Source organism: Glycine soja, chromosome 20, assembly GCF_004193775.1.
Source record: "Glycine soja cultivar W05 chromosome 20, ASM419377v2, whole genome shotgun sequence".
Taxonomy (NCBI): domain Eukaryota; kingdom Viridiplantae; phylum Streptophyta; class Magnoliopsida; order Fabales; family Fabaceae; genus Glycine; species Glycine soja.
Window position 1 is genome coordinate 46,375,044 of NC_041021.1, and position 23,923 is coordinate 46,398,966.

The window sequence follows — 23,923 nt, forward strand, 5'->3', positions numbered from 1 at the left end:
TAAAGTAACAACCCAATATGAATTTCAAAAATAAACTTATTTATGAAGAAATCATAGTTGCAACAGATGAATTTTCAATTAAGAACTCTCTATTTGAAGGCAAAGATGGAACAGTTTTCAGAAGCCAGCTAGACTGTAAGATAAATATTAAATAGCAAATCAAAAGCTCCCAGGAAGAGAACACATTTAAGTCTGAAGTCCAGTTTCTCACAAATGCTAGACATGAAAATGAGGTCATGCTTTATATAAGCATGCATGCATCTCTGACCTGTCCAGTATTTTCCAAGGTAATCTATGAATATAACATGAAGAGCTTATCAGTAGATAAGGTTAGAGAACTTACTATGGACTTTCAGTTAAAAAATGAAGTTAATACAAAGGAAATAATTTCTACAACTGTGCATTAAGAAAGAGTAAGATCTGTCACATGAATCCTTGGTAATGCTTTACAGCATACAGAGTATTAACTAAGTTAACAATAAGCAGTTGAAATGCCCTTGCAATCAGGTAAATGAATAACAAATTAACTTTTAAGAGCCATTAACAGCAGTCTAGCAGCATAAATACAAATCATTAAAGCAGATCCATTCAGGGCAATTAATTTTCACTTAATGCACTTGATAAGATTGAATGTATGTAATCAATGACTTATGGAAATTAGTTAATTAGTTATGATTTATGAGTATGGAAATAATTGTTAATTTAGTCCTTGATTAGTTCCTGTACTTAATACACTCATGGTATAGATAGTATTGAATGTATGTAACTATTCCTGGGTGATAAACTTCGTAAGATAAATTAATTCTTCCAGGTTAAAGATATTTCAAACTTTTATAAATATATTGTGAGTTATGATGTTGCAGGTACACTGAGAGTGCATGGAAGTCTGTGGAATTTATCTGACAAAATAAAAAAAAACTTTGAACATAACTGTTTGGGATAAGTGAAGATTCTAGGTACTTTGTAACAACATTGAATATCTATGGGCACCAAACATATAATTATGGCTCAATCAGAATTTTGCAAGTTCAAAACAAGCACAATAAGAGCATACAAGATCCTCAGAGCAGCAATCTTTTTATTGACTTAGAAACCACGGCTCTATAATGCAACTTAATGTCCTTTACCAGAACAACCAGATGGTTGGCTACAACATGATCAGTCATTATTCAACAACGGCAACATGGAACAACCACAATAAAAAAACTAAGGTCCCAATAACATCTATGAGACTACTGTTTGAAATTTGCAATTTAATCTATATCAACTGAGATACTTCACAATTGCTTGATTCAAATCAAATTATTACTGACTCAAATCACAAAAACTGCAAAATCAGATCAAATGTCAGCATTTGTAATCCCAAAGAAAGGTTCCTATGCCTAAACTAACAAGAGGAATTAGGTGCAATACTTGAGAGATTTTAGAGAAGCAGATATAATAGATTGGTCTTCTGATCAATTTCAACCCTTGAGACCAACGACTACTGGTAACAATCTGAGTGGATGGCAGGTTGCTGGATAATTGTGTCACCTTTAGGCAAAACTGTCCACAGAATCATTGATTAGGAAGGCTGTATCATAGATCAGTGAATGTGAGACAGTTTGAGTTCTATTCATTTTTTTGGGGTTGTCTATTTTGTGGGTACATAGCATGAAAACATTAAATATAATTTATTAAATGATTTAAATTACTTAAAAAAGAAAGGAGTGGATGAATTTTGTGTCCCCAATAAACTAAAATAAATACTTTATTCTTCAATTCAAATTTTCTATTTGACTTCTTATCTTGTGCCATGGGCACACAATAGAACATATTTTTTACATAATTATAAAATCATTTTATATAATTGTTGTGTTTCACTAGCATTACTCTTCAGTAAATCAGATTATTTGCAAAAGGATGAAGTTATATTTTTCTTTCAAGTAGATCAAAAGAGGAGGCATAAATGTTGTTTATCTTATCAAATCAAAATCCCTTCCAAAATGATCAAGATTTTCCATGACAAACAGTATTGTGTTCCTCCACAAATGCATATCTCTTAAGTGAAAATTCCCAGAAAGAAAAAGAATTAATTATCGAAGACATTACCTTCCGGAGGTTAAGTTACTGTGCCTCAATCATTCCCTGAAGAAATAACAATACTTCTACATACAATCTCAATCTCCTTGTGAGTGAATCACAAGAAAAGTTTGGAGCACAACAGCAGTGGAGAAACAGAACCAGAAACTTCATAGTCTTCACTGTCCTAGTATGTTCTGTATGTGGTCTGCAACAATGTCGGCCACAATCTCAGGCGAGAACTGTCATATCATGTCCTCCCTTGCCTTTCTGCCTTTAGCTGTAGCTTCAGTGAGATTATCCATCACATGTCTCATAAGAACCTGAAGTTTATCCTCGGAAGGTTCAGCCCAAAGATGTCCCTTGAATGGACCTTCTGTTACTTCACTCATTCTATCCACAGGCAGTGGATAGCTATTTGTCAAAAATTCAGTTGGTCCTGACCAATTTGTCGCAATAACCTGCAATGCCATTGACATGGCCTCCACCAGTGGTCTCCCCCATCCTCCCCTCTGGAAGGAAGAACCTCGGAAACTTCCTCAATGCTATGTGAGTATCAATCACATGCTCTGGAGCCCAACCACTAACTGGTTCTACCATATCAGAACTCTCCATAAAATCCAATATCTTGTTCCCGAAATCCATGTCAGTATGATAAGGATTTGTTAACAAGTACAAAGCAACCCAATCATCCTTTGAGAATTCCTTCAAGTATGATTTTAACAACACATCCCACCCTTTCCTATACTCCCACTTGAAGACACTTAAAAACACAACTCTTCCTCACACCAGAACCTAAGACAAGTTTAGCTCTCGAAGCAAGATCCAATGGCTTGTACCTCACAGGATCAAAGAACTTCACATCAACAGGTTGAACAATCTTCACCACCTTGGAAGGATCAATTCCACTTTGCACAAATGTAGACTCGTGAAACTCTGTAGTAACCCAAACATAGTCCATTATATTACAGCGTTCCATGTGTTCATCATTCACTCTATTAGTCTCAAACATAGTCCTGCCAATCAGAGACTTGAAATCATGGTAAGAAGATGGAGGGCATGGAAAGGTTTCAGACAGTAGAGGGTACCAAGCACCAGGTTCACTGTGGCAAATCACAATTGTCTCATTCATTCTACATTGATTTTGGTACAACTCAAGTGCCAAGTTCTTCATATCATGTGGCTAACCCTCCCAAAACTCAAGAGATTTTATAGATCACCACGGTGCTCAATTGCCAACCTAAAAGATTGCATTTTTCTGTGGCCATGAAGGGCCAAAACATAGGACCAACCTTCTGAGCTATACCCACCACCTGAAAGAAAGGGGGCCATCCATAGCACACAATGGGAGTGCAAAGAAACTGGTTTTGGGGGGTGAAAAGAGAGACCCAATTGCATGAAAAAGGGGTGGTGGTGATGTGAGGGAGTATTTCAAGTAGTGAACTTTGAAGTAGTTTGTTCTTGTGAATCCCAAATAGATTGCTGCAAAGAGAACCAATAAGGAAAATGTGTGAATTGTAAATTTTCTGAATTTTGATATGAAGGGGTGGGTTGTTGGATTTGGAATAAGATGTTGGTGGTTTGATTCAGATGTATTCATGACAACATATATGGCTGTAGGAATCACATTATGATTATAGAAGGCAGAAAATGAGAGAAATCAAATGATCCCATTTCTAGAGAGAGAAGGAGAATGAAATCTCCTCCCTCCTGGATATTTAGAAATGCTACTTTTGGTGATGATTCACTGCATATTTACTTTTGGTGATGACTCACTGCATATTTAGAAATGCTACGACATGCTTTCAATGCACTCAGATAATGGCAAACACTCCTAGCATTCCATCACACATAAAAGCTTTGGTTTATTTTGAATATGGGAACACATAAGAGATTCTCATTTTCTCCACCCTCGTGGACCACTGCCTCTTCTCCAACATCCTCGCCGCCCATCACCTAACTCTGATCGGAAATTCTCGACGAAGGTGATGCAGTCGTCGACGACGGGGTTGATGTCGGGGATGTGAGCGACGAGGCCGTCGGAGAAGCTGTGGCCCTGGTGCTGGAGGGCGCAGGTGGCGAAGTGGACGGCAATAAGCTGGAGGAGTCAACTTGACTCGCCAGTGTAACCGTGCACGACGGCGAGGGTTAATAATAATTTTAAGATATTGGAAGCCGCCATAAAACGCAAATCGCAGAACAAAAGAAAAAGGGCAACTGACACCCCACTTCCGGTTATGAACCCCGCAACCGCCGCAGCCCCCACCGTCCCTCCACCTCCTGCCGCCGCTACTCCGACGAAACCTTCTCCGGCTTCATGGCCTGGCTTCATCAGAACAGCGACGCACACACAAAGAAAAGCCTTTAACCTCTTTACTTTAAACTTAGCCTCCAAAAGTATGCAAAGTATCACCTTTAACCTCTTTACTTTAACTCATACTGACTTCATACATACATTCCCTCCAATGCAGAGAACACAAAAGACCACCATTGAAGATTCAACTCATTCCCATTGAACACAGAGGTATGTTTCCCCCATCCTTGAGGCTCAACAAAACCTTCATTTAAAATTTCTATTGCAGTAAATCTCCCAAAACTATAACTCCAAGTTTAGAGCAAAATTAATTACCCAAAGTCATCGTTATAGGCTTATAGCAAAACTAAATAATACGTTTAAAATGTTCTAACTTTTGCATGCATCGCCAGCTGTGAAATATATATATATATATATATATATATATATATATATATATATATATATATATATATATATATTCCGTTTTTTTCTTTGGTAGAACCAGCTGTGAACTATATTTACTGTGTGATTGAATTTCTGTTTCATTCAACTTGAGGGACTTTCGACTCAATCCAATACTCACATTATTTTTCCATTTGTGCATTGGAAAGTGTAATTCTTCCGTTCAACGCCATTTCAACCGATATCCAAACACACCCTTAATATTGAACTCCACCTAATCTCAACATATGTTTTTTTTTTTCCTTTCTATACACAAATAAATGCATGATTGAATAGAACATACACTTTGTGCACTAGAACCAAAACCAGAAGAGGCAAAACATAAATCTTTTCCATGATTATATAAGTTATAAATAAGCCTTAAGCAAACTAGAACATCTTTCTTATGTGGGTTTTTTAGCATCTCTACAAATGCCTGATAACATCCCTCATCGTAGGTCTCTTACGTGGATCCTTTTCAGTGCATCTCAAAGCCACCAAAAGCACCTTGGTAACTTGTTTCATCACTTCAGAATTTGAAATTTCATCAGCCAGCTCTGGATCAACAATTTCATCAACAACTCCCGTTTCCTCCCAGACAGATCTTGCCCAATTAACTATATCCGTTCCTTCCATAAATGATGCATCCAATGGCTTCTTTCTGGATATCAGCTCCAGCAAAACTACCCCATAACTGTATACATCAGATTCCTTACCCTTTGTTGTTGTATAAGCATTCTCTGTAGCATACCAACATTTAAACATGTTATTAGGATAAGAGAATTTGCAAATAAAAGATGCTGTTATGTAACAACAACAAAAACAAAAAGGTGCTGTTATCATATCCAGTGTAGAAGAATTACCTGGTGCTATATAACCAAGTGTACCAGCAACAGATGATAACTGTGTTGAGGTAGAAGGCTGATCTATAAGTTTAGCAATACCAAAATCTGCAATATGAGGCTCCATTTCTGAATCTAGAAGTATGTTGCTTGTTTTGATATCTCTGTGCACTATGACAGGATCACAGTCATAATGGAGATAAGTCAATCCGTGAGCAATTCCAAGTGCTATGTTATTCCGAACAATCCATTCTAAGGAGTATGGTGGATTCTTCTCATGCAAAGCATCATGTAGGCTTCCATTTGGCATGTATTTGTATGCAATTAGACCATAGTTTTCTCTCAACCAGCACCCTTCCAATTTGACTAAATTTCGATGCCTAATCTTTCCAAGGGTTTGAATTTCTCTGGTCATGCTTGAGCTTTTCCCTTCATGAGAAAATACAAACTTCTTTATAGCCAATGTTTTGTCTGGACCTATTGCTGCTTTATAAACAACTCCTTGAGCTCCTCTGCCAATAATATACTCATCATTTAGATTTTCTGTAGCTTCCATCACTTCGTTAAGAAGGGTTGGAGAATCATCTTCCTTAATGATTATGGCTTCTTGCTTAATTTTTCTGATAAAGAATATATATACTAACCACAGCAGCAGAACAACAAATATTGCAGATCCAAGTGCTATCATCACAGTTGCAACTTTACTGAGCTTTTTTGACTTTTTTGAATTTGTGTCACAAGGCTTTAAATAGCTGCTCTCAGTGAAATTCGAGCCACACAGGCCAGGATTGCCCAAAAATGATAAAGAAGAGTTTGGTAATGTTGTTAGCTGTTGTGGCACAGGACCTTCAAAAGAATTATATGAGATGTTGAATTCAGATAATGAACTGAGCCCATCAAGAACTTGTATACTTCCTGTCAAATTGTTCCAAGATAGATCCAGGCTTAGCAGACTCTTCAGGTTTCCAATCTCCCTAGGAAGCTCACCTATCAGCCCAGTAGCACTTAGATTTAGTTCATATATCAAATTCACCAGCTCTCCGATTGATCTAGGAATGTTTCCTCCAAACATGTTTCCACCAAGTTGTAACTCGTTGAGCTTTTTAAATTCTGACAAGAAAGCTGGGATACCACCATTAAAATGATTCTCTGAGAGAATTAAAGCTGTTAATGTTGTCCAGCTCCGAAAACTTGATGGAACCGAACCATTCAAGGAATTGAATCTGACATCAAACTTGATCATTTTGGCACAGTTTGACAGCTGATGTGGCAAAGGACCTTCCAAGTTATTGTGAGAAAGATCCAAAGTCTGGAGATTCTCAAGGTTTCCAAGCTCTGAAGGTACAAGACCCGTCAAGCTGTTCATGGACAAATTTAAAAGAGAGAGATTTGTGCATTTTCCCAAACTTGATGGAATTGCTCCACTGATATTGTTGTTGTTGATGCTCATGTAAGAGAGATTTGGATTAATATAAAAATCAGGAAGAGACCCAGTGAAATGATTTTCTTCAAGTCTCACCCTTGTAAGAGTTGTACACCTTCCCACATCTGGAGGTATGTTACCATAAAATTGATTGACACCCATATTCAGCTTCACCAGTTGCTTTCCAAAACAAAGATTTGGTGGAAGGGTACCAGTGAAATTATTATACATGAAGTCTAACACCACCAAACTGCTATTGATTCCTAAACTTTGAGGTATGACTCCGGAGAACTGGTTGTTAAACAAGGAGATATTCTTAAGATGTTTGAGCTCTGTCATCTCAAAAGGTAGCTCCCCCGAAAGGTTATTAATGTACAGATAGATCTGCTCAAGGCTTTGAATTTTCCATATGCCAAGTGGAATTTCTCCTGTCAAAAGGTTTTCATACAATCTAAGGTCGCGTAATTTACTCAAGTTTCCCAATTCACTGGGAATTTCTCCCTCAAGTTCATTGGAATTCAAACGCAACTCTTCCAGTGCTTTGCAATTACCAATCTGTGGAGGTATTTTCCCAGACAATAGGTTCTCTGGAATGATTAGAAGAGAAAGGTTGGGCATGAGGCCCAAGGTTGATGGTATACTGCCAACTAAGTTACTCCGTGCAGCATAAAACTCCATTAGACCGCTACAATTCCCCAAGCTTGATGGTATACCCCCACTGAAGTTATTGTAAGAAAGACTTAAACTAGACAACTTTTTGCAATTTCCAGTTCCCAATTGAACAGTGCCTCCAAGGTTATTATAATTGAGAAATAACTCCTGAAGATTTTTGAGATTATTTAGACTCTCAGGAATAACTCCCTCTAATTGATTCCTTTCCAAATATAGATTCTCTAAGTTACTACAATTTCCAATGGACATGGGAATTGTCCCTGACAGCTGATTATAAGAAAGATCCAGTGTGACAAGCTTAGTGATATTCCCAACACTTGAGGAAATTGAACCAGTCAAACTGTTGTTGCTAAGATACACTTCTTCCAGGTGATAAATGTCAAACAAGGGTTCAGGAATTTCACCATTCAGCGGATTAGATGAAAGGTCTATATGCTTCAAATTTTGCAAGTTTTTGAAGCTCTGAGGTATTCCTCCACTAAAGTTGTTTACAGAAAGGTCCAAGTACTCAAGCATGGTACAGTTGTCTAATTCTGGGGGAATTTTTCCAAATAGATCATTATATGATAAGTCTATGGTTTGCAAGTGAACCATACGTCCAAGATCAGGTCCTAATTGACCAAAAATAGAATAACTAGTGAGGTTTAGAGAAACCACATTATTGGCATTATCACAATGCACTCCTGCCCAAGATGAGCACGGAGTGGAATCAGACAACTTCCATGTGGAGTTTATGTCACTAGGCACAATAGTCCAGTCCCTCAAGAGGGACAACAAAGCCAACCCATCAGAGTTCAATGCAGAAGCAGCATACAACAAGGCAGACAAATATGAAATCAGCAAGAGATACAAATACCCCATAGCAAGAAGGAATGGGCCACAACAAGGAACCACAAAGACAAATATGATGCTAAGGCAGTAAAGCTTTAAGAGGGAATAAGCACTTAACTTCTTGCAGTTTGCCAGAAGACCAAAGGAAGGTGTTGAGTTGTTTTGGGCTTTAGGCTTTGTTATGGAAACACTTCACTGTACATAGAGAGAAGAAAGATGAGATACAACATACAAGAGTGAGTGCACATGAAATAAGAAGAAAAGGAGGTAGAAGCAGAAAATGTGGAATCTATTTTGCTGCTCTTCATATGAATAGTGCCATGGTTGTCCGGTAATTTTTGGTTTAAGGTATAAATACTGTGGGTATTGTTTTTTTGCCCACTTGCACTCTTTGGTAGTATCAGTTTTTGTTTTCCGTTTATGAATGAAAAGGATTAGTTGCTGACGTTGGAAAATACAAATGTTATGGAAATACTAATAATTTAATTAGAATCTACGTACGAAATGGCTGTTTGCGCTGTCTTCTCTCTTATGTGTTGACATGTTTCTAAGATGATTCTCTCTTCTACGGCACCAGCTAGCCACTTTTGAAAATATTTAGCTATTATATTTGGACACCTAGAATGTGTTTGATTTAGATGATGAAAATAAATAAAATGAAACTAGAAGAAATAAAAATTTTAAATTAAAATAAAACGTAAAGGGTAAGAATTTTACTAAAAAAATATAAAATTACTTTTAATATTATGTTTTGAGATAGGACAGAGGAAGGTACCACGAATGGAGATTGGAGTTTGAAATGTGCGAGTGTAGCGCTAGACATTCTTCCAACTTTTTGATCTTGCCATTCGTTTTCGGGATCCCTCTTCCCCTAATTCTTTCCATTCTATCAATGAAGAATCCATAAAAATTCTCAAATCCAGATTGGCCAATTATTCCCTAGATAGCACGCTCTACTTGAAATTTCTCGATTTCAAAATATATCAAAAACTTGGGTTAACTAGAAAGAAAAAAAAATCAGAGGTGGGTAACTTTTTAAAAAGTTTTTTAAATTTAAAATAATATTTTTAACAATTAAGAGAAAAAATATTATGTATTCATATTATAAAAAAAATTTATATAATCATTTAATTATAAATTATTATATATGATAAATTTATTAAAATAATTATTTTAAAATAATTTCAAACAGTATAATTAGATAACAGTGTAAAACTGTCCATACATAAGCATTAAATTTTTAATCAAATGTGATTAAAATGATTAAATTTTATTAGATGTTTATCATGTACTTGTAAAGTTTTTTTTACAATTAGTTAGTTATGATATTTATAGTTCCTCCAGTTTTAAATATAAGAAATAATTTTTTTCTTGATTTTAAATATAAGAAAATTTCAATTAGTTTTACTTCATATAAAGTTATTATCTCTAAAATATTTTTTATTTAATTGAGGTTGTAATTTCAATCACTTTTTTTATTCCTTGTACCAGGTTTTAATGACTAATAAGTTAGAAAAAAACTTAATTTTAATTAAGATTGATACAATTAATATAATTACTAACTTTTTTAATTAACATGATTTTTTTCTTCTTATATTTGAGATAACAGGAAATGTGTTATAAGATTATTAATTTTATAATAATTATTTTGAAAATTATATTTATGTTAATTTAACAATTGATCATATAAAATATTATTTTATAATAAGTAATGGATTCACAAAAATGCATTAATGATTAAGTATCGATTCAGAAATAATAAGGTTTGACGACTGTGTTTCCGATATTTTATTTTAGGATAAATATTTATATTTGTTGGGGGAAAGAGTTGATGATAAATGGATTTATAAAAGATAAAAAATTAAAATTTAATTTTTAAAAATAAAAAAATACGATAAATTAGTTTTATAGTTAAATTTTTGATATTATTTTATTATTAAGTTAAAATATTTAAAGATCAATTTTATAATAAATTATATTTTTTAATAATTAATTCAATATTAAGTTAAAAAATTAAAAGATTAATTTATCATTAAATTATTTATTAGATTAACTATCACACATTTTTACACAAAAGAGGATTAAAATTTTCCATCTCTTATAGGAATACACCAGCTCACATCTTCATGCAACAAAAATAGGTATTTATACTTTTATCAGTTTATCTTATTCTTCATCATTGGAACTCCACGTCAACTCTTGAAACTTATACGAAAACGTTTTTCGGGTGAAATAATCGAACTGTTCAGTGTTCACACTTATTGTTCTCTCGTCGACAAAAATTGTCCATACAATTTAAAAACCAAAGTCTTTGAGTAGAAATAAAAGTCAAAGTGCTCAGTTACACTTATCATTATCACTTATTAGTACAAATTGTCCTTTTTAACTTCTGCAAATTGTTATAATTTAATTAATAATCTTGACTTTAAGTCTAAATACGCATTGCGTTAAATGCTAAAAGAGATATTTGGTTGGTTCAATCACAAATACTTTGGTTACTCAAGATGTATCACTTTAGAATTGGAAATGGGTTTTCTTACAATCTACAGTATTATCTACATTATTTTATTTTGTTTTCTTTCTTACTTTTAACTTTCACGTGTAGACCCATTTAAGATTTTAACAAATAATTAAAAGTAATAAGCAATAATTAAAATTTAAAATTTATTTCTAATTGGTTTTTTTTAACAAAGCATGTTCAATATTCTGTTTAGTTGGAGAAAAAGAAAAAGAAAATAAAAAGGTAGAAGTTTTTTTTCTTCTCTATATTTACCTCTCATTAAATATAAAAATATTTCTCACCTTTTATTATTAAAGTTTCTTCTCTTCTTTTTTCTCCTTTAAACTATCTGTTAGTAAATATATGAATGAAGATTTTTATTTCTCAATGATAAAAAAAATGAATGAACATTTATAATCATTACTATGGTGGAATCTTGCGAGAAAAATCCTTTTCAGTCATGGCAGCCATGGCATAGCACTTGAAACAATCCCATTTTAATTAAACTTTAAAACAATTGTTCCATTTTTTTCTTCTACGTACTTACTTTTTTCCCTCCCTCTTTCTACATACTTAGTTTTCTTATTGTTATGGCGTAGCAATTGCTCTATTAAGGTAGTCTAACAATGTTTCTAATAAAAGAGTATTTAACTTTTTGATTAAGTTTTTTTTTTGTTTAATTTTAAAGAATTAAAATCTCATTTCCGAAACAATAATCAAACAGATATTAAATATTTACTAATACGTAAACATCTATGAAATATTCCACACGTTATATAAGTTTATAAATATATGTAAATATAAAAAATCTAAATCTGGAAAAATATTAATGCATACTATTTTATTGACAAAAAATCGGCTTAAATGTATTTTAGATATATAATAAATTAGTAAATTTTATTTTGAATCTTTAATATATTTTTTACGTTAAATTTATAATAAAATAAAAAAATTTATTTTTGGTAATTATTATTTTGATTTAATCTTTTTAATATATCTATTTTTTTGTTTCTATCCTAAAAAATATATAAATAATTTATTATTAGTTCCAATCAAATATTTTCTAAACTATTAATTCTATGACAAACTTTTTTTTAACAACTTATAGTAGAACATAAAGAATTTATTTAATTAATTAATCTGGCCCAGTAATGAAATTGGACCTCACCTAATTTTAAGGTATGTTTGGATGTATGCTAAATATGTGATACTTGAATTTTAAGATAAATCTAATAATTTATAAATTTTATTTTATAAAAAAAAAAGTTTAGGTGCCTTTTGGAAAAAGAGATTGGCCAAACCTAAAACCTAGCCTAGTTAAGCTTCTATTCTATCACTGCTGAAATTGATGAGAAAGTTCCCATCCCAATTCGGTGGTTTATCGCGTTAAGCAAAAAACCCAATCAAAATTCAAAGTCTCTTTGTTTACCTTGTTTCCCTCATTGCTTTGCTCACATTCAATTTCGAAGGCGTAGAGTGAGATCCGAACGATGAAGAGAGTATTCGGCGTCAAGAAGAACAAGGATCCACCCCCTTCCATTCAGGATGCTTCCGAAAGGGTTCTTCCCTTTCCCTCTCTCAATTATCAATTCCGTTTATTCGTAGATCTGTTCAATTTTCGCACTTGGTTTCGTGTTTTGAAGCTAAGATAATATACATGACATTATGGCCCAAACCCTAAATTGGAATGAACGATAATTTAGATCATAGCCAACCTTTTTTTTTTTTTTGTATGTTAGGATGCTATCTGTTTAACATTTGTTTGTTTAGATTTTGGAATTCGGATTTTATTGAAACACTTATTTTTTAGAATAGTTTATTTTGTTTTATAAGTTTTTTACTTTTACATTGGTTTTTATGCCCATGTTATTTTCCTCTATGTTTAGTTGGTTGGCTTGGTTTATTGAGTTGCTAATTGTTGTGTATATATATTCCAGATTACAAAACGAGGTGACACGGTGGATGACAAGATTAAGAAGCTTGATGCCGAGCTTAGTAGATATAAAGAGCAGATTAAGAAAACTAGACCTGGTCCTGCCCAAGAAGCTGTTAAAGCTAGAGCCATGAGAGTTCTTAAGCAAAAACGAATGTGAGTTTGCTTAGTTTATTTTGTCATCTTTTAATTGACAAATTGATTGAGCCAAAGTTATAGATCAAAGATGGGAGTTTATTGCACGATTTGTGTTGGGGCATATATATGAAATTAAGAATATAATAGATGTGTTAATGAAATGGGACATTGATCAGAAATTTGTTTAAGATGAGCTACTATTCCAACTGAATCTTTATGTTAATAGGGCTTCGTGGTATCCTGGCATTTTTTACACCTTTTTTCAATAAAGAACAAAAAAACTATGAAGAGAAGTGTCAAACCCTATGGTTCCCAGTGACCAGAATTTGTTATTGTAATGTTAAGTTGTCAGACTTTTTATTTATTTATGAAGCCTCTTGACCTCGTAACCTAGAATTCTACTTGGTTTGATTGTGGGCTACTGGGTGATGCAATCCTATGCTTACATCACTGGGTGTGCTGCAAAAGTTTAAATTATTTCATTTGGCTTTGAAACATGTGTGCTTTTGACTTATTATATTGTGGTGTATGCTTATGTAGTACATAATAGTATAATGTGTATGTATAATTTTACTTTGATGTTTGACTTTAGATTTTACAGTCAATTCTCGAATATCTTTTACAGTTACTGAACATTGCAAAATAGAAAATTATGGTATTTCATTTCATTATGTTTTATCATTGCAGGTTATGTTGTTATGCTTCCTGTGAATCGTGTCAATTTGATAGCTATATAATGCGTGGGATGTTTAGGATTTCTTTATGAAATTGAAGAAGTCTTGTTTTACTTCCTTATATACATGTGATTGCTATATATTCATTAGGTTAATATTTTTTCCTTAAATCAAAAGGCTATCATAACCAAGGCTAAGAGTGACTAGGAGAGTAATTGGCATTTTTACTTTCAATATGTCTTAAATTGGACTTAAGCAAAGGAAATAATTTATAACTTCATTCATATTTCATGTAATAGTACACATGAAATGAATATTATATAGCTGTATTCATATAGCAATGCACTATGCCTTTGGTTAGGTATGAAGGCCAGCGTGACATGCTGTACAATCAGACGTTCAATCTCGATCAAGTTCAATTTGCTGCTGAGGGCATTAAAGATGCTCAACAAACTGTATGTATCAAAGCACTTAGAGTTTTCTTATTGACCCTTATATTGAACTCTTTTATCTTGCATCAATTTGTGTATCATATTTCTTTGTTCTGTGCAAGAATATGTGGATGATTTAATTTGTAATAGAAAATGTATATCATAATTCTACTGATTAAATCAAATAATTTATGGAATAGCTTCATGCTTCCCTCTTTGAAAGCAAGTAATATGATTGGTTGTATTATTGAAGTTGAGCCTAAGGTTATTAAGCAGGAGGCTTATTAGCTGTGTGTTTATTGAATAGGGAAACTTATGATTCTTGTTTTATGATTTACCCTGGGGATGAGCTTTGGCATAAAGGTACTGCCTTGTGAGTTGTGACCTATGGTCACCTGTTTTAGTCAGGAAAACAGCCTCTCCACTAGCTAGGTAAGGCTGTGTTCATCTGAACCTCTCTAGCCCCCAGAATAATGGTAGCCTTGTGCAATACTGGGCTGCCCTTTGGTTTAATGATTTATTGTATCGTAATATTTAAATTCAAATTATTTAGATGTCTGTCACTATTTGTAAATTCTAGAAGTTTGAAGATGTCAGTTGTATGCTATATAAAGTATGGTTGATTGGGGTACCCATATTCACTATAAAACATTCATTTGTCTTGTTAGCGCTTTAAGGGGCATGGTTCGAGGCGGAGCTTTGTCTGTACCCTGTTTGGAACCTGCTGCCTACCTCATGGGAGGTAGGTCATGAGGTAGGAGATGAATCGTCTGTCATTTGGGGGGGGGTCTCTTCATAGAGATATTTTACATTATGCCTTCTACTTCTGTTATAAGAAATTCTACTATATTTTGGTTTTCAAAAATCAGATGACCTCAATTTTTTTTTCATGCTGATATAAAATTTAAATTCAATTGTTTGCAACTTTTTTCTTTTTTTCCCTTCCCTTTTTAGATGACAGCTTTGAAGTCTGCCAACAAGGAGTTGAAGGGAATGATGAAAACTGTGAAGATCCAAGACATTGATGTATGTATTCCCTTTCCTTTTCTCTTATAGCTTCTATCTAATCTAATATCAAAATTTTTACGTCTTAACTGTTGATCCATGCTATGCGTAGAACTTGCAAGATGAGATGATGGACCTCATGGATGTAAGTAATGAAATCCAAGAGACTTTGGGTAGAAGCTATAATGTGCCTGATGACATTGATGAGGATGACCTTATGGGTGGTTAGTAATCTTGAGATATTTGTTGGAAACCATTTTCAAAAACTCCTAGTTAACATGGCTCCACAGTTGGCTAGGGTAGTGGGATTTTGTGGCTGTGATGGAAATTGTTTTTATTTTTCTTTGGTTGTTGTCATGAAGTGTGGTTTGAATTACCTGTTTCTTTATTTTTTGGTTTTGGTAAAACAGAACTTGATGCATTGGAATTAGACATGGGAAATGAGACTGAAGCTGATGGGGTCCCATCCTACCTCCAACCTGATAAAGAACCTGATTTGGATGCAGAACTTAACTTACCTCCAGCTCCAACAGGACAAACAGCTGTGCCACCTGGCAGATCCAATGCGCAGGTATAATGTTTTGCTCCTTGTATATTCTGCTGCACTTTTGTAGTTGTTAACTGTACTTAAAATGAGGGGGTTGGTTTGGAGGGGGGACTTAGTCAAGTCTCATTGTGAAAAACTTGGTGTTAAAACAGGTTACTTTTGTCTTTTGTTAGAATATTATTTGGCTGCAGGTTGGTCATGGGATATATGTTGGCTATGGGTAGACAGTAGACACATTGTTTCTCTTGCGAAGTGATTACTTATATAATGCTGGAAAATGGTTGTTATTCAATGCAATATTTGCTTTAGGATGTCTAGACGGAAAGATAGTTTCTTTATATAAAATTGATTGTGGCACAATCTTGGTAAATTATTGGCCAAAACTGTCCAAGATAATTGAATCTGATTTTGCTGTAGATTTGAATTTTGAAGGTTCATATACAAATGCAGGAATTAGAATATTGAAAATTAGCATAGCAGGGTTGCTAGAAATTGAAGCCGTTGACCTCAAGCACTTAAACTGGCTGTAGTTGAATTGAATCAATAAGTGGAAAGTAGTATGGTAGTTTCAATGCATCATCCACTGATTTCTTCATTATAGGGATAAGGGAAAGCCCATACTTAGTACCATTTTTTGCGACAACTGTATTGGATGGTAAATTTAGGGATATTGAGGTCCATTCTTATGTATGATGATGTAACTTGTAGGATATGCCTCAATCACTGCTTAGGCATTCCTATGTTCATCCTTATTTTTGTCAACCTTTCATCTGGTTAACAGCTTACTGTTCAATACAAGAATCTGAACTATGAATAAATTACTCTATTTTCTGCGTTTTTGTTTTAAATGTTATGTACCTTTCATTCCTGATTGATTACTTTGATGCTGACAGACTGAGGATGAGCTGGGTTTACCTGCTGTCCCTCAGGCATCCATACGCGGTTAAAGAATGCTTTCTATATCTTGGCGTAGCTAGTGCAGTCACGAGCATGCCCTTGTAAAGATGTGCAGATCTGGAGAACATTGATTGATACAGTGATTTAATTGGTCTGGTGTTGACATTATAGACTTAGTGCCGTTTGTTTTCCCTTGTAATAAACCATGTGGAAGCATCTTTGTTATTTGTATGAAGCTTATGGCGCGGAAAAAAAAAAGGGAAAAATATCACTGGAGTTTGTCAAAAGCTTGAAACCTGCAAGTTACGTTTAAATGAAATTTATATATACACATTTGTTATCCAAACTGTCTCCAGTGATGATTTAGTAGATTTCTTAATTTATTTGATATTAAACTAAACCCATGAATGTGATAAATCATCGTAAAATTGTATGTGGGTAACTTTTGATCCTAAAATATGATTGTTTCCATTTTAATAGAACAGATAAAGGGCAATTGAGTCAAGTGGGCTTAAACTTTTGTCCGAGAGATGCTACCTTTTATTTTTGGATTATTACTTTCTTTTTCATCTCATACCTTTTTTTCTTTTTATTTTTCTCCTTTCCACAAAATCAGATAACACATAACACATTTATAAATTTGTTTCTCTTAATTTTGTATTTCTTATTTCCACTACCTCATCCATTTGGATTTTATAATTGGTTGGGATATCTGAAAGGAAATTATTAGTTGAAAATGTGATTACATTACTGAACAAAGGAACTTCAGTACGTCTTGAGCAGTTTTTTTTTTTAATATTTTGGCTAGTTATGCAGCCATCATTTAGGTGCTTTATGCTTTTAAATTTTGAATCTTTTGGGGATGAAAATCGTTCATGGATTTTGGTTTATACAGGTTGGCTGCGAAGATGACCTCACACAATCAGAATAAAAAAAGTTCAAATTAAAGTTTGGCTAATGATGCAACCATATTTTAAGTGCAACTTCAGTAAACGCCAAAGGAATTTCAAAGAGAATTTGTATTTATATTTTACAGATAATAATTTTGGACTGTGCTTAAACTAAAAACTTTTGCTTCCTGGTATTAAATTCATCAACTAGAGTTGAATGTTAGGGAAAGTGAATTATTTTTCATAAGTGAATCAACAATTTGACGAGTATAAAATTATAATACTCACACGCAGTCTATAATGTCCAATCAAAATATTGCCAAATAGTGGAATCAAAAAATTTATTTTGAATGCTTCAAATTGTAATCAGCACTAGATCTAAAAAAATCGTAACCCGCAATCCCGTACACGCAATGTTGGTATTTTTAAATACAAGTATATACGGTCAACTTGTACAAGTCGTTAGTGATCATCAATTTAAATAATGCTGTGTAGTCTCAAATTTTGGCTGCTCTAGTGTAATTACTCTTCCAATTTTCTCAGTTGATAAGACTTCAGAACTATTGACTACAAAGTTGTCACATCCACGTATAAAGAGAGAGCAAGAGAGAATTTAGCTTTGCACAAAGTCCTTGTCATGTCCATACCATAGGAAACTTCTCGCAGAACCAGAAGCCAGCAACAAATTAAATACATTAAATTCAAAGGGGGTTAACATATGACATACGAAAAAGACATGTACAAACGTTGACCCCCCCAAAAAATTATGATGCTATTTCCTACCTCATCAAATTTTGTTAAACCTCGTAAATCACCAAATTAAGGATCACATTAAGCAATTCCACCCCACAAATTGATCCCATCCAATTCCAATTCTCCATCAAAGATGAACAACAGCACCAGCAACAAGGAAGATAATGGCTTTGATCCAAGTGAGTTTACATATGGTGTAGCTTTTGTAATTGGCTTGGTCTTCTTACTTGTCACCATAGCTTTTGCATGTGTGCGTCTTCGCATGGCTCGTGGTCCTAACATGCTAAACATTTTGGCTGGTATTCCACCATCTCGCCAAGCACGATCAGAAGAAGATTCAGCTGAACAGGGGCTTCATCACATTGACACAAGTTTTGAGAGCTATCCGAAGTTGCTTTACTCTCAAGTAGAGAAGGGTTCAAGTAGTTCAAGTGTTGTTTCTTCTAGCTGCTCCATATGCTTAGGTGACTACAAAGAAAGTGACACGTTGAGGTTGCTTCCTCACTGTGACCATCTTTTCCACCTTGCTTGCGTTGATCCTTGGCTTAGGTTGCATTCAACTTGTCCCATATGTAGAAAATCATCTATTCAAGCTTCACATAGTGACTCCAATATTTAGTGTTGGGGATCACATCTCTCGTTGTTGTAGAAGATTTGTTAATCAGTATATATAAGGTTACAACTTAGCTAGGAAGATTAATTAACCATATTTTGTATTTTTCTTACCTCTTGTGGATACATGATCGATCAATTGTTCTGCTGAATTGCACATAACCTGTTGCTAGCTACTCTGATGTCTCATGATAGTGCGCACACTGTTTTGCCCACTTTACTCCATTTGAATGGTTTCGTGTAGATAGTAATAACTACAACTTATTTTTTTTTTGTCCCCGTATTCTCTGTTTTTTTATTTATTTTAAATTTTGTTGTCTTACTCTTTTTTTTTTCTTTTCATTTTAATGTTAACATCTAGATTATTCGATAGTGTCATGATGATGTTTTAACTATTTAAAATAAATTAACAATGCTTGTTAAATAGATTTAAGTAACTTTTTTTTTAAATCACATCTATTATTTTTCAAAAGACAATCATATTCGAGTTGGATAATCTTTCAAGTATTTAACACAACAATTACATACTCAAGACTCAAATTTAAAACTTCTACTTAAACTGAAATCATTTCACATTAGTTGATTCACGTGATTAATAATAAATAGCAAGTAATTCAAATAAGGAATTTAATTAAAATTCACCAATAATATAATTTTTTATTTGTGAAAAAGCTTTTCCTTAGAAAATTAAACACAACTGCATATGATTTCATCCTATCAAAAGTTTCACATTGATTAGATATTGAGGCCAAATGCAAATTTTTAAACATTTTCCTCTCTTAAACCTGTGCACCTTTAAATGATAAAGCCACGATAACCTACAAGAGTTAAAATAGTGTTGTGAGCCTAGTAATCTAGTGGACTTAAGCAGAACAATTATCATATAAATGATATAGTTTATTTGAGTGTGAGAGGAACACTAAGAAAGACCCAATAATTAATGGGGATTGAGTCTAACAGATGGGACTAGTATCTCACACATAAAGAATTAAAATTTGAATTTCTGCTATAGAAATGTTCTCATGTAATGTTGGACAGTAAATATTTTTACAAAGACCCAATAAAATTAAAACGAAGATTAAATATATAGTTTTGAAATTGAGATATCATTTTAAACCAATCACCACGCGGGAAAGGGGAAAAAAGTGTAAATGCTTAAATGGCGTGGCCAAACTAAGTACTTTCCATGAAGATTGCCATTGAAACTCATTCGCAATAAATATGAAAAAGAAAAACATCAATACACAAATGAAAACAAAAGAAGATTCATATTATTTATATGAAATACGGTAGTAGATCGATGTCACGATCGATCATAAGAAGATATATCATCAAGAACGTTCAACTTATTATATAACGGTACGGTACGCAGCTACTGCAAACAAAAGATATGATAAATGTTGGGGTACATGCCAAAATAGACTTCCCAAAAAAACATGAGAAAATTAAAAGGATGTTCAAGGTCACTCCGTAATAGGATTTCCATTACGGAAATTAAGCATTAACAAAATCATACATACATATATGCATAAATATATTAATCCATATTGCACGTACACACTCCTGAGCCTCACATAAACCATATTCTCATATGTGATGAATAGTTCAGAGGAGACTGTGTTATTGCTTGTGAGCTTTATTGTTCTAACCCTTATAGTTACACTCACAGCTTATGTGTGCTCTAATAACATTCCACGCACTATTCCATCTGTGCCTGGTGGTGCCACACACTCCAACAACAACCACACCACAATCACTGTGGAGCCACCTGAGCCACGCTTAGATCACACTAGTGTCAGAAGCTATCCTAGTCTCCAATTCTCCAAGGCCAAATTGTGTAGTAGCAATAGTAATAGTAGCTCTTCAAGTTGTTCCATATGCTTGATGGATTACAAAGAGTGTGATTCCTTGAGAGTGCTTCCTGCTTGTGCTCACTTCTTCCATGTCAAGTGTGTTGATCCTTGGTTGAGAATCAATTTGACATGCCCGGTTTGTAGGACCCCAATAGCCCTCCCAGATATATGTAAAAATTTGTAATGATTAATGAGGAAATGTTTCGTATTTAATTGACTCTGTAATATAGGACGCTTGAATGTTGAGTATTGATTTTCTACGATATAAATAATTGAAGGGAAAGAAACTAAGGGAGTATAGATCAACTGATTAAGCAGGGTGCATAAGTTGTTGTAAATTCATGATATCTGTCTTCCGTTACTACAAATAATAAAAAAAAATTGAAGGGAAAGAAAACTAGAAGATTCTTCTGAGGTGTGGCATTTGAATGTGGTGGTATGGTTTATTTAGTTGACCAAAATTGATGTAATGTTTAAGGATAGTGGTTGTGATGTGCTTGACATGTTAAATTTGATCATGTCCGTTCGTGGTTTTGGCTTTCAGTCAAGGTTTGGAAGGGAAAATTTTACCTTCTCAAACTGCTGCATTGATAATCTTACTTGTATGAAGTACTTTGGGTAATCAAGGTTGATAGTGATACCTGTTTTGTAATCGAGTTGGCGTAACCCTTTTATATATATATATATATATATATATATATATATATATATATATATATATATATATATATATTATTTACTGTTATTTTAATCTTAAACATGTGTTAATGTTATCACTCATTAAGTTAATATTATCATTCAGGTTATCCGTAATTTTTTTAAAAAAATTTAGACGTAATTTTCATTTTGCAGTTTCAGAAACTTTTTGAATCTCCAAGTCTGAAGTGACTATTTACTCACTACATCTATATATATATAAAATTACTGTCACAATCTTGGTTCTTACTGAGGGAAACAAGTTCAACTTGACCCATGCTTGCATCTTGTATTTCTACAAAACGATAGAGAAACATATATATATATATATATATATATATATATATATATATATATATATATATATATATATATATATAAACAAAGAAGATATGCCTCCATTAAAGGAATCCAAACTCAAGATATTGAAAAGCAAGCAAGAAAATCCAAATATCCCTTACAAAACTACCACATGAAGAGAGTCACAATTGAAAACCAAAACACTATGAAATCAATCTAATTAGCCTAAAATGCACGTACGCTGCATGCATATTGCACTCCCCCTACCCTACATAACCCATAATCCAAAGAAAGCACCAAGCATAGATAAGAGTTGCCCCAGAGATACAGTGAAACTTCTCCCACCTACCAATGCCACTGCATTAGACTTTCCCTCTTGAGTTGAAGATGGTCCAGGAGAGTTCCCACCATTACCTCCTGAAGTGCTTGTAGTAGGAGATGGAGGGCTACTCATGCCACTAGAAGATCCATGGGGTTGAGGAGCAGAAGCATTTGGTGATGATGGGTGTGGAGAGATTGTGATTGGCACTTGAGAAGGTGATGGTGATGGGGTTTTTTCTAAGGAATCTTTATGGACAGAAATCACAATCTTCTGGCCTAGACAACAGTAGTTTGGGATGTTGCATATGAAGAACAACACACCTCTCTCCCTCAGTGGAAGAATTACTGGGCTACTATTGAATATCCTTAGAGGTTCAAGTGAAGTGCAATGCTGGTACTCTTTCTGTGATACCTGAATTAGGTTGTAGAATTTGTCATCGAACTTGAATTCTGTGTTAACATATCAAAATTCATGAGAACTTCCATACATATATGTGATAAATTTAGCAATAACAAGTAGTGTACATATATACAAGCAATAACAATGATTGAGGAGAAACAGCTAAACAATTAATAATAAAATCGATTACAAATCCTTTATTCTGTATAGTGTGTTGTACATTTCAAAAGATCTAAATCCATGCGTTCTAGCCCAAATTAAATTGTTAATATCAAATGTACCTTTTTATGAAGATAAAGATAATTTTGAAAGTACCTGTTTGTTGTCATCATTTATCAAAAATAAAATGCACATTTTTATAAAGATGTCGAATATATCATATATGCCTATCAAGATAATGATATTCCTCACATTGCAAGCAGTCAAGTGGCATACATAAAGCTAGAAAGAATGTAATTTTTTAAATAACCTGCTTAATGAAGCTAGAATATAATGTACGAAGATTCAAAACATACAACAGTTTTAGAAGTGATCTTTTATAGCCATGGGAAACAAATTTGAGATCTTATTATGGAAGGAAGGAATTGAACTATCCTATTATGTTCCTATCTAGCAATAGAATAAATATATCAAAGCAAAAATAAGACATAATCCTCCAAAATAGTATATAAGAGCATTTCTCATTAGGCTTATACCTACAGAATCGCCTACTCTTATGAAATGGGAATGTGACCAATTATTGTAGTATGTTGGATATGGTGGAATAATCCAGCCTGCTGAATCTCCCACTGTGAATGTTGTAGCAGAACAGTGACATAAGAAGGCTAAAAAAAATGCGGAAAATGAGAGAACAAAGGGGTTTTGATGCTGCAACATGTTGAGCTTTTGAGTGAAGAAGGAAAAAGGGCAGACTAAAAATTGAGGAGCAGGAGAAAGAGAGATGTTTAAAATGGTTTGCATGCAAATTAAACCATCCAGAGATGTAACTGTACATTTAAGGTGAGAGGGGAATATTAATATTAATATTTATTGATGGTTTTACGTTAAACGTTATAGAGAGAATGAGACTGAATTGCATTTGTTGAATTGATGTCTTTTGACTATTTTAAAACGGGTTATGAATTTATTTATGGAGATTACTACACTAGAACCAGGTAACGAGTGTTGGAAACTTTCTGTTACAGTTTTTAATTCGATAACTGGAATTCAACATGCAACTGTTTCAATGCCTAATTAATAAAAAAAGCAAAGGTTCTCAGCAATCTTATTTTTCTTAAGATCCTATGTTGCTGCATAATGCTCATACTCTTATTTAGCTTCTTGGTGATGATATGTTATGTAATTTTCTTGTTTCTCATATATATTGGTTTTGCGTGCATCTATCCATACAAAAGAAAGATAAGAGAG

General features: G+C 33.6%; 5 protein-coding genes and 1 pseudogene across 5 annotated transcripts; 3 read left to right on the forward strand and 3 right to left on the reverse strand.

Annotated features, from left to right (window-relative positions):
- Window positions 1-2,091: 2,091 nt before the first annotated feature.
- Window positions 2,092-4,753, reverse strand: LOC114401202 (annotated as a pseudogene).
- A 377-nt stretch (window positions 4,754-5,130) lies between these two features.
- Window positions 5,131-8,940, reverse strand: LOC114401200 (receptor-like protein kinase). Its single transcript, XM_028363665.1, has 2 exons — window positions 5,662-8,940; window positions 5,131-5,538 (listed from the first exon to the last, which is right to left on the reverse strand). Exons 1-2 carry the CDS (start codon window positions 8,594-8,596, stop codon window positions 5,225-5,227), a joined length of 3,249 nt encoding a protein of 1,082 aa, XP_028219466.1. The 5' UTR covers window positions 8,597-8,940; the 3' UTR covers window positions 5,131-5,224.
- A 3,418-nt stretch (window positions 8,941-12,358) lies between these two features.
- LOC114403644 (vacuolar protein sorting-associated protein 60.2-like) lies at window positions 12,359-17,031 on the forward strand. Its single transcript, XM_028366738.1, has 7 exons — window positions 12,359-12,625; window positions 13,004-13,155; window positions 14,173-14,266; window positions 15,197-15,268; window positions 15,360-15,471; window positions 15,658-15,818; window positions 16,688-17,031. Exons 1-7 carry the CDS (start codon window positions 12,557-12,559, stop codon window positions 16,739-16,741), a joined length of 714 nt encoding a protein of 237 aa, XP_028222539.1. The 5' UTR covers window positions 12,359-12,556; the 3' UTR covers window positions 16,742-17,031.
- A 1,217-nt stretch (window positions 17,032-18,248) lies between these two features.
- LOC114402954 (RING-H2 finger protein ATL70-like) lies at window positions 18,249-19,219 on the forward strand. The gene has a single exon (XM_028365662.1). It carries the CDS (start codon window positions 18,468-18,470, stop codon window positions 18,951-18,953), a length of 486 nt encoding a protein of 161 aa, XP_028221463.1. The 5' UTR covers window positions 18,249-18,467; the 3' UTR covers window positions 18,954-19,219.
- A 1,323-nt stretch (window positions 19,220-20,542) lies between these two features.
- Window positions 20,543-20,983, forward strand: LOC114402167 (RING-H2 finger protein ATL70-like). The gene has a single exon (XM_028364675.1). The coding sequence runs from the start codon at window positions 20,543-20,545 to the stop codon at window positions 20,981-20,983; it is 441 nt and encodes a 146-aa protein (XP_028220476.1).
- Window positions 20,984-22,011: 1,028 nt separating this feature from the next.
- On the reverse strand, window positions 22,012-23,392 carry LOC114402168 (cucumber peeling cupredoxin-like). Its single transcript, XM_028364676.1, has 2 exons — window positions 23,212-23,392; window positions 22,012-22,566 (listed from the first exon to the last, which is right to left on the reverse strand). Exons 1-2 carry the CDS (start codon window positions 23,390-23,392, stop codon window positions 22,064-22,066), a joined length of 684 nt encoding a protein of 227 aa, XP_028220477.1. The 3' UTR covers window positions 22,012-22,063.
- Window positions 23,393-23,923: the final 531 nt, after the last annotated feature.